Source organism: Agrilus planipennis, unplaced genomic scaffold (assembly GCF_000699045.2).
Source record: "Agrilus planipennis isolate EAB-ADULT unplaced genomic scaffold, Apla_2.0 scaffold151, whole genome shotgun sequence".
Lineage (NCBI taxonomy): Eukaryota > Metazoa > Arthropoda > Insecta > Coleoptera > Buprestidae > Agrilus > Agrilus planipennis.
In genome coordinates, this window is record NW_020439509.1 from 708,119 (window position 1) to 718,976 (window position 10,858).

At 40.8% G+C, this 10,858-nt stretch overlaps 1 protein-coding gene across 1 annotated transcript; it reads right to left on the minus strand.

Annotated features, from left to right (window-relative positions):
• Positions 1-4,599: 4,599 nt before the first annotated feature.
• Positions 4,600-7,960, minus strand: LOC112905893. The gene is made up of 3 exons (XM_025979228.1): positions 7,434-7,960; positions 7,252-7,332; positions 4,600-7,159 (listed from the first exon to the last, which is right to left on the minus strand). The coding sequence occupies exons 1-3, from the start codon at positions 7,662-7,664 to the stop codon at positions 4,946-4,948; spliced, it is 2,526 nt and encodes an 841-aa protein (XP_025835013.1). The 5' UTR covers positions 7,665-7,960; the 3' UTR covers positions 4,600-4,945.
• Between the last annotated feature and the right edge of the window lie 2,898 nt (positions 7,961-10,858).

Here is a 10,858-nt window from a genome sequence, read left to right on the forward strand (position 1 = left end):
AAATAAAAGGTTAGAAGCGTTCGAAATGTGGTGTTGTAGGCGAATGATGAGGATACCGTGGATAGAGAAGGTTAGAAATGAAGAGGTATTAGAAAGAATAGGAGAACAGAGGACTCTGTGGAAGTCAATAGAAAATAGGCGAGATAAATTGGTAGGACACCTTCTCATGTATGAAGGTCTAGTCAGAGATATATTAGAGGCAGAAACAGGAGTTACAAGGAGTTGAAGTAGACGTAGATTAGAATACTGTTCGCAAATAGTTAAGGATGTGGATAATTCTAGTTTTGGGTAAATGCGAAGATTAGCTCAGGGTAGGAAACAGTGGAGGTGCGTGTCCAACCAGTCTTAGGACTGATGACCGTATGATGATAATGATATTACTTATGAGATGGCATTACGAAAAATCGCTGTTGGTAAACTGTCTCCCGAAATGTTCAGGTAAACTTAATGAATGGTCAATAAGAAATAAGCGGCATAGGTTAGTAGGTCACCTTCTCAAGCATGAAGATCTACTCAGAGACATATTGGAGACAGAAATGGAAGTTAGGAAGGGTAGAGGTGGACCTAGATTAGATTACTGTTCGCAAATAGTTAAGGATATGGGTTGTTCTAGTTTTAGGGAAATGCGAAGATTAGCTCAGGATAGGACAGAGTGAAGGTGCGTATCCAACCAGTCTTAGGACTGAGGACCTTATGATGATGATGATCTGTTTGCAGTCCTTGCGTTTAGTGAGCGCAAATTCGGGCGGAATCAGTTATCTTTAGCATTTCGGACCATGACAAGTAGGTAAATGACTTTCGTCCCATCTGAAGTGGGCCACCGGTTGTTTCTCCACCACTTTTCTCCCACCCCTCCCTTTTTCCAATATTTTCCGTAAATCTCTTTCCTGGGATGTAAAACCTACGGGTTGATCTCTCTGTGGAGATTCTGAAATTCCTTTTAATATAAAACCACAACTACAACAGATTACAAGCCTATCTTTAAGTTCATTAGTGTGCACACTAGTAGTTCCTTTTGACCTTCAATTTTATTAACACGTACGCATAAGTGATTGTGTTTAGAAGTGTAGATGTTTTACGAAGTGATAGGATGTTCAGTTATGTTAATTACAGCGGCAAGCCTTTCTTTCGAAGCGAAGATCGATTAAGCACATGTTTGTTATTGCATTACATTTTCCTAATATTTCGAAATAATTTATGTATTTGACATTTCCCATTATTCAAGTCAAGCATTTATACGTTATTTATATAACACATGAAACTCGTGTCAGTGGCGAAGTTGGGCAGCAGCCATGGATAGCAACTTTGCTATTTTGCAGAGGACGTATTGAGGGACAGAGCAGAATAAATGTTTTACATAGTGTTCATAATCAATTTTTGATTAGTCTATTTTAAGTTATCTCCAACCCCTGCTGCTACATCATCTGCAAATCTAAGCATACTAATCTTTTGCCCCTCTATATCTATCCCTAAAGTTGTACTGTCTTTAATGATGTTGATCACGTTTTCGATGTATTAGACAAAAAAGTAGCGGTGACAGTAAGCATCCTTGTCCGAGCGTAAGTATTAGTTACTATTAAAAAATGATGTTGTATATTCCAACAACGATGATTTCTGCCGTTCTCTTAATTCTCCTGCAACGCATTGAAGCTGTAGATTCGTCGAGTTCTTTGGTGAACCACTGTTCATGAAAATGTCATTAATCGACGTATAACGTCCTCTCACGACGATTTGGATCATTCATTTTATTCTTCATCCACGCGCAGAAGCCGTAGATTCGTTACGTCTTTTGGTGTATTACACCTCAGGCACGCGGCAAGATAGGTTCATGAAAATGTCGTAAATGGACGTATTACGTCTTCTCACGACGTTTTCAGTCATTCATTCAGTACTACTTCAACGTAAAGAGCTGTAGATTCGTCGAGTATTTTGGTGTATTACATCTCAGACACGCGTCAAGATAGGTACACGAGAAAGTCATCAATCGACGTATCACGTCCTCTAACGACGATTTAGACCATTCGCTTGGTTCTCCTTACATGCGGAGATGATTTCGGCTATGTATTTAATACCCCTTCACCGCATGGAGCTGTAGATTCGTGGAGTAGTTTGGTGAATAACTGCTCAGAAACGCTGCAAGATAGGTCCATGAAAATGTCATAAATCGACGTATTACGTCCTCTCACGACAATTAAGACTATTCACTTAATTCTCCTTAGATGCAGAGAAGCAGCAGGTTCCTCAACTACTTTGGTGGACTACTGCCTAGAAACGCATAAGGTAAGGTTCACAAAAATGTCATAAATCGACGCATCACGTTCTCCAACGATGATTTCGGCAATGCACTTAACTCATCTTCAACGCATTGAAGCTGTAGATTCGTCGAGCTCTTTGGTGTACCGCTGCTCAGAAACAAAGAATAATAGGTACATGAGAAAGCCATTAATCGACGTATTACGTCCTCTCACGACGATTTAAATCATTCATTTTATTCTCCTTTCACGCACAGAAGCTGTACATTCGTCGAGTCTTTTGGTGTATCACACCACAGAATCGCGTGAGGATAGGTACATGAGAAAGTCATCAATCGACGTATCACTTCCTCTAACTACGATTTAGGCCATTCGCTTGATTCTCCTTACATGCGGAGAAGCAACAGATTCCTCGAGTACTTTGGTGGACTACTGCCTAGAAACGCATAAGGTAAGGTTCATGAAAATGTCATAAATCGACTTATTGCGTCCTCTCACGACTATTTCGGTCATTCATTATATCCTCCTTCCACGCACAGAAGCTGTAGATTCGTCGAGTCTTTTGGTGTTTCACACCACAGAATCGCGTAAGGATAAGTACATGAGAATGTCATCCATCGACGGATCACGTCCTCTAACGACAAATTAGACCATTCACTTTATTCCCTTTACATGCAGAGAAGCATTAGGATCCTCTAGTACTTTGGTTAACTACTGCCTAGAAACTAAATAAGGTAAGGTTCATGAAAATGTCATAAATCGACGTGTCACGTCCTCTAACGATGATTTCGATTATTCATTTTATTCTCCTTCAACGCATAGAAGCTGTAGATTCGTTGCGTGCTTTGGTGTATCACACCTCAGACACGCGTGAAGATAGGTTATTGAGAATATCATCNTTATATTCAAAGGAAATTTTCTCATTCGGCTAAACTACTTTACACTGATACAGATTCACTTATTTACCAATTCTTTGTAGACGACATTTACCAACACATAAAGAGCGACCTGCATATATTCGATACATCAGACTATCCTGAAAACAATATATACCACATACCTTTAACAAATAAGAAAGTGCTTGGTTTAATGAAAGATGATAATAGTGGTAAAATTTTTGAGGAGTTTATCGGTCTCAGATCGAAAATGTATGCCATAAAACTGCAGTTCTACAACTATAAACTGGATCCGTAATCAACCTGTCAACCTGAGCGATTTTACAAAGACACAATAGCTGTATTCACACAACGCCCACGACCCCCTCCACCCATCTCTAGCGCCTCCCCTAGTAACCATTTCCGTATAATGTTTTCAGCGGATTTTCTTCTTAACTCTCGTTTTTTATCCCTCGCGTACCTATATACAGGGTTTCCTAAGGAAGATACAATCACAAAAAATCATGTGTCTTCATCTTTCTTCGTTTAAAGTTAATGTGCTCTCTCTATTTTTTACTGTAGTACCAATTCTCCGCCGACTCATACAGAGCTATTCGTACCTCGGACGCTTCGTTTCCATCTCATGCTCTAAGACGTCTTCTTTGAGACGCAATATCTCGTCTTCCACAAGTTGCGTCACTTTCTCCGTCAGCTGCAGGATTTCTTCTTGAAGACGAGCCACCTCGACTTCAAGAATGGTCCTGCACTTTCGCACTTGGGCTAGCTCTGTACCCACGTTACCGCGAGCATCACACTTCCTCTCCGAAGCTGACGTCAGTCCCGCAATCTTTTCGTGCACACGATGGGCACTTACCATAACACTTTCTAAACGCTCCATCTTCTGTAAAAGTGTAATAGGAGTGTCAGGCAGCAAAAGTGATGCTGGAATGAGCAATTTAACACATGTGATTGGTCAAAGTAGGTCTTCATCTTGTCTCAACTGTTACAACCAGAACACATACATTTATTTTCGTACACTAGTACGCCATGTTACTAAGCTGGGTGACCTATAATTTCTTTTTTATTTAAAATAACATAATGTCGTGTGCTACATTAGGACCACTTCCGTTGTACGATCATGGGATTATTGGGGCCTACGCTGTCACTTACTTTACACTTACACTTACTGTCCATGTAGGCAATTAATCGTTCTTTTTCCGACTTTTGGGTGAAAACTGATATCGTAGACAAAAATGTACATCTTGTCAACAAAAATAATTCATTTCCGCTAGTTTTTGTCAAACACTCTAGGGAGCGTTCAAGTATTACGTAACGCAATTTTTGAAGATTTTTGACCCCCCCCCTCCCCCCACTGTAACGCTCCGTAACGTTTTTCTGTACCCCCCCCACCCCCCTCTCTAAAGGTTACGTAACACTCAAGTCATCATTTTTACCCTGAAGTCGCAAAAAGTTGTTATAGTTTTTATCCTTCGTATAGTTTTAATTGCCTTATAATAAAACAAGAGATTTTTAATTCGCAACACCTGCGTATTTTGTTTATTTTTTTATAAATTTTTGGCTTTACAAAACACAATTGTTTTTCTCCTTCATTCTCCTAAGTATTTTAGCTTTTTTACTAATAAATTCTTCAAATAAAATAACATATTTATTTTAACCTTTGGCAATGCAATTATAAACAGAAACCCAACTGAAATTAAACATTTTACTCGAAATAAAATCGTATTCTTAACAAAATTAAAAAATAATCAACTATTAACCAAGTATCTAAGTAGGTCTATAAAAACAATTCGATTGAAATTACTGCTCCTCTGTCCACGGGTTTGCTAGCCACTCAGATTCTTTCATCACTGGCACCTGGAGTGCAGACGAAGACGGTTCTGGAATTGTTAAGCCACTTGCATCAACTTCGTCTTCGTCGAGCCAGTCAGCATCCTCAGACGATGTTTCATAACGACGCACAATGCAGAGAAGCTCATTTGCCCTTCTGGCAGCAAGGCGCTGTGGCCGTACTCTAGTTTCACAATGGTCTTGGACAGTCTTGCCATGCACGTAACGACAGTGCATTTGAACACTCCTGTGAGATGTGAAATAGATCCCACAGGTTGGACATACTTTTTTCTTTAGGTCGGATTGTACAGATGGACAAAAGAAATCGTAAGGCATCTGCTTAAACCCTTCTAGAGGAGGTGACAGATTAACGGACAACCTTACAAGAAGTGGCGAAAACTTGGATTTTCCTTTGTCTAACAAACTGGGTACTACGAGCTTGCTTGGGGTTTGAAGTATTGGGCAAGGTGGCGGCATGAAAGTATCCGTAAACACAGATTTCAATGCACTTCTCGGTGGTGAACAGCAGGATTCATCTGCGCATTTTATAACCTGTAAGAAATATTGCGATTCACGGACGTGAACGCTATACCACGCCAGATTTGGTTCTGCTGGATCCTGCATGCTATCTTCGGGCTGTCTATACTCCGCCGAAACGTCATAATTATCAATTTTCATTTCTCTCCACACTTCTGCAAGTGTTTCCCCAGCGTGCTGAAAATTGCGTTTTTCCAAATCATCATCCGTAGTCATTCCTTTGTCGTCGAGATGAGAACCAAAATGTTCATGAGGCAAAATGACGCCTGCCAGTCGTTTGCTGAGGGGAGCCATGCGACGCTCAACTCGGTTATATGCGCTCCGCCCAGGAGCATTAGTCGCTATAAACAGGGCGTCCAGGTTGTATTTTTTAAAGTGTTCAATCGCAAAGTTCTTGACTTTGCGATAACGCGGGTTTTCGTCCGGCCCACCATCTACAAAGATGATGATTACTGGCTTCACGGTGTTCGATTCTGTCATCATTAAGGATTTGAATGAAGGTATTGATAAAAGTGATTCGAAATCATAAGCGTGGGTGTTCGCTGTGGAGGATGAGTGTTTCCCGCTCCTTATGGATATGTGTGTCGGCCCGCTGTACCCAACAGCTTCTTCCCTACCGAAATTGTTAGGTTCTACGTTGACGCCGGCGTATACAGAAGGAATAAGTTTGTGCCGCTCTGCCACGACCCAGTCATGATCAGGTAAAAGTATTCTGTATTCCATATGCATTAAAAGAGGGCTCTGACTTTTTACTGCCGGTAAACCTATCGGTACACGTGCCTTATCGTCTTGTGAGAGAACGAATACTTGCTGCGGTCCCAGAAGCGAAGCGAGAGATTCCAATGACCTGATTGTAGCAGTGCAAAATTCCCCGTCCTCGTGTTTTTTGTGCATCTCGGTCTGTGGTCTTGCTAACTTTACGGGTACAGTACGTACGTGTCTTCTTCCCTCTTGTGTGTTAGAAACGCGTGGGAGTAAATGAAGATATGTGCCGCTTCGAGAAATTTGGAATCCCATTAACAACAGCCTTTCATGCAGGTCGGACAGAGTGAGACAACTCCTAATCATCTCTGTTCGGCGGCGTTCATCAGCAGCGCTGCCATGAATGGCAATATTAATTATGGTCTCTAGGAGAGCAGGTTGCGAGTCAACTAAAGAGGGCTGTCCAGGGCCAGTTCGAGGTTGTGCTGCAGCAGGATTGTTTCTCTGACGTTCAGTTTTCTCCAGTTTTTCTTTGGCTCGAAATTTTTTTGCACGCTTAGCAGAGTCTCTTTTTTTCTTCAAACATTTCTCTTCTTCTTTCAACTCTTTGCGTAGCTTTTTTATTTCGTCATGAACATCATCTTTGGCTATACCAGTGTCCCTTGCTTCAGTGAGAACATTTATTTTTTGTTGCAGTAGACCAATTTTCTTCATAAGAGTTTCTTGAGCCGGTTTGCTTGGAACATTTTTAGTGATGACCGAATCAACCAAAGTCTTGTCTGGTTCCGTAGACGATGTCTCCACAGTTTCCCCATCAGTATTCTGACTTTGCTCCTCGTGGATATCGCTCATCTTTCGTTTGACGGCAGTGCTTTCATGTCCAGCGACTGCGACAATCGATTCCATGAGAGATGAACACGTGGATGAAGCTACAACATTCGAATCCTATAGACCAAGAGAAAATTAATTAAGAATAGGTATTATTGACACATGCGATAAAAAAGAACATAATATACAACACATATAAGCAGATGCACCTGTTTTTGTTGAGGAGCACGCGAAGTCGAGGGAGCATTGGGCCATAGTGTTGCTGGCGTGCTTGATGTTTGCATAGGTAGCTAGAAATATAAAATACTTATGACCAGTTCTTTTATGAAAAATCAAGGTTTGGACTAAATATAATACTTATGTCATTATTACATTTTAGTAGTAAACTTACTTGTGTAAAATAACTAAGCATTGTTGCTTTCTTCTTCGTGGCCTTCACCTTCAACTCTCGTATAACATCATTTATATGTTCTATAAACTTTTCTTTGTTTTTTAGTTTTTCTTTAGCCGTTTTCCAAATTTCATTGGCATTTTTTTGACATACTTGCGCTGGCAAGTCAGCATGAGAGCCTTTATAGGCCAAGAACAGCTGATAATACAAATCTCCTTCTTTTGAGGACATTACAGTATGAACACTATGAACTCACTTTAATAACAGCGACTACAGCAATTTGCTTCTGCATAAACACTAACGAATACTGACAACAAAAACAACATTAAATGACGTACAATACAATCTAGGGATTCCCCGTGAAATATAAACGAAAAGGTTTACCAACATGCGAGAACAAATTAAAAATGGCGACCAGACTAATACAATCGAGAGATTCCCCGTAAAACGTAAACGAAAAGGGTTGCCAATTTGGGAGTTTTATTTCCCTATTTTTTTATATAAAAAAAGAAATAATGTTACGTAACGTGTTGTAAGAAGGACCCCCTCCCGCCCGTGTAACGCATCGTAACGTTTTACGAGACCCCCCGCCCCCCCAAATTGCGTTACGTAATACTTGAACGCTCCCCTATCAATGTCAATGTCAATTCACATTTGTTGATAAACAATGATTTGCCGTTTACACACTGGAGCACAGTTTTCATTGTGATAGGTACGTAGTTTTTCTAACAGGTTAACTATCATCTAATGGACCTTAACGCGACTGCATTTTCTTCGGCTGATACGTAACTTAATAGTTAACATAACAGGCGGTCGTCTTATTCGATTCGAATAACAACCATTGATTTTTTATGTATGTATGCATGTGTGTAGGTATGTTACGCACTACAACTACTATACGTATACATGTATGTTATGAAATTCTAAGCCGACGGCGGCTGTGGTTCTGGTGCGACGAGCCACAGCGACGTCGGCTAGCGACATGGTACACTCGCACATACGCACACCACTTGCATCAACCGCTTTTAGGCATTGATCAAACGGGCCGAGTCGGTGACCTAGCGCGTTAACGTCGTGATCGGTCGTCATACTCTCGCACTCGTACTCGGTTCGAACCCGGCTTCGCGAAAAAAAGACGCCTACCTCATCATCATAACCTAGTGTTCATACATCCATCCTCCCCCGACACACAAATACACAACACACAAGATAGACACAGACAATACATAACACACAACACACAACACACAACGCACAACGCACAACGCACAACGCACAACGCACAACACACAACACACAACACACAACACACAACACACAACACACACACGCACGCACGCACAAAACGCACATGCTCAATAAATATCCCCTACAACCAATCATAACTGCAGTAACAGTAACAGCGACGTCTATGACGTGTGTGTGTGTGTGTGTGTTTGTGTANGTGTGTCATTAAATTCGTAATTTTTAGTAGTATGCGTACAGGGGCCGACAACAAAAGTGCCACAGTTGGGTGTGTAGGTTGGGATGCCACAAAAATACGTGGACCTGTATAGGTGTGTGTGTGTGTGTGTGTGTGTGTGTGGGTGTGTGTGGGTGTGTGTATATGATAGTATAGTTGAAGCGGTCAACTTTATCGTTGCTGCAGGTGTAAGCGATATCGTTTTTTTACGTGTTTAATGTTCCTTCTTTTGCAAGAAGTGCTCCATTTCCTTGCATATGAATGCGATAATCAAAGTATAGACGCATATCACTTATTTTATTTAACGAGTAATATAGGGTTTGTGTAATCAGAAGCAGTTGGATGGATGACACATTATTCTTGAAAAGGTTATTGAGAATATCTTGCACTATTTGTCGCTGATGAAAAGAAAGTCTGTATGGTCTGTAACATAGGAGTAAAGCTGGTTAGTCTTATTATCATTTTCACAGAGGTGTTTCCCAGTTCGGTTGTGTTTGTTACAAAACAGAAGATTATCTAAGTGATTGGATTTGTTCAGCTTAAATGTGGCGTAAGTGGGAAATTTGAAGGGATGAAGAGGAACTGTAGTACACATGGTAATTTTGATGGGATTTTTGGAGAAATGACGTAAATTGTATTTTAGATTTGGTAGTACTGCTAATGAGAGGAAATGCTAAGGAAGTGGAAAACTGTTGCAAAGGGATGGACAAGAGGCGGGGAAGGAATGCAGTGGAATATTGTGAATGAGAGTCCTTATTGTCGGAAAAGTCTTTAGTTGGTGAGCGCAATGAAAAGGAAGGGTGACAATTATAATTTTCGTAATAAAGAATGTACGGTTGGATAGGAAGGAACAAAAATTGTGCTATGAAAGCAGTCAAATGTAACATATTGTAATGCTCGTGGGTTTAACAAATTAATTTTTAAGAAGAAAACTATTTATTTACACTAATTATTGTTGAACTTAAAAACACTATTTAATTATTAACTAAACGGTAATTATTCTATTTATATACACTACTGTTCACTATTTTATTAACTTCTATCACTGTTAATTTATTTCTTGATTTACTTCTGCAACGGTCAATTTATTTCTCCTCCTCTCGGCGATCGTTTCTTCCTTTATACACTCTTTTGTGTCCTTTCTGGAACTTTCTCGATCCGTCCGGAAAAGTTTCGTCTTTTGGAACTGTTTAATTGCTTTCCCGGAACGCAGGTACGACACACACGTTTCGTGGACAGATGAACGGTATGTCGGTATGTCATTAAAAATAAAGGCAAATAGCGGTCCCAGTCTCTTTGGTGATCAGACACTAGCTTCGAGAGATATTTAATCAAGGTTCGGCTCATTCGTTCAACCATGCTGTCCGATTGCGAATGGATTGGAGTAGTTCGAGTTTTCTTTATTCCCAGGAGCTCGCATATTCCACGGAATATAGCCGATTCGAAATTCCTCCCTTGGTCTGAGTGCAACTCCAAGGGCACCCCAAATCGATTGATCAATTCTTTCACCAGCTCCTCAACTATGGTCTCCGACTCTTGGTTCGGAAGGGCATAGACTTCAACCTATATGGTACAATAGTCCAGAACGACCACGATGTACTTGTTACCTTTCTCGGACTCTGGGAATGGACCTGCCACATCAATTGCGATTTGTTCGAACTGGTCACCGACATTGTATTGACGCATTGACGCCCTTGGCCCCTTCTGTGGTCCATTACTCGCGGCACAGGTGGTACACTTCTGACACCAATTCTTGACATCCTCCTTACAGTCCGCCCAATAAAATCACTCTCGAACTTTCCCAAGCGTCTTATTTACTCCAAAATGGTCACCAGATGATCCATCATGAAGATACTGGAACACCTCTCTAACCTAGTTTCGAGGAATAACCAGTTGCGGAATTTTAGCGGAACTTTAGTGGCAGCTCGCGCAAGCGTTGAAAAACGATAGTCATGATCCTGAA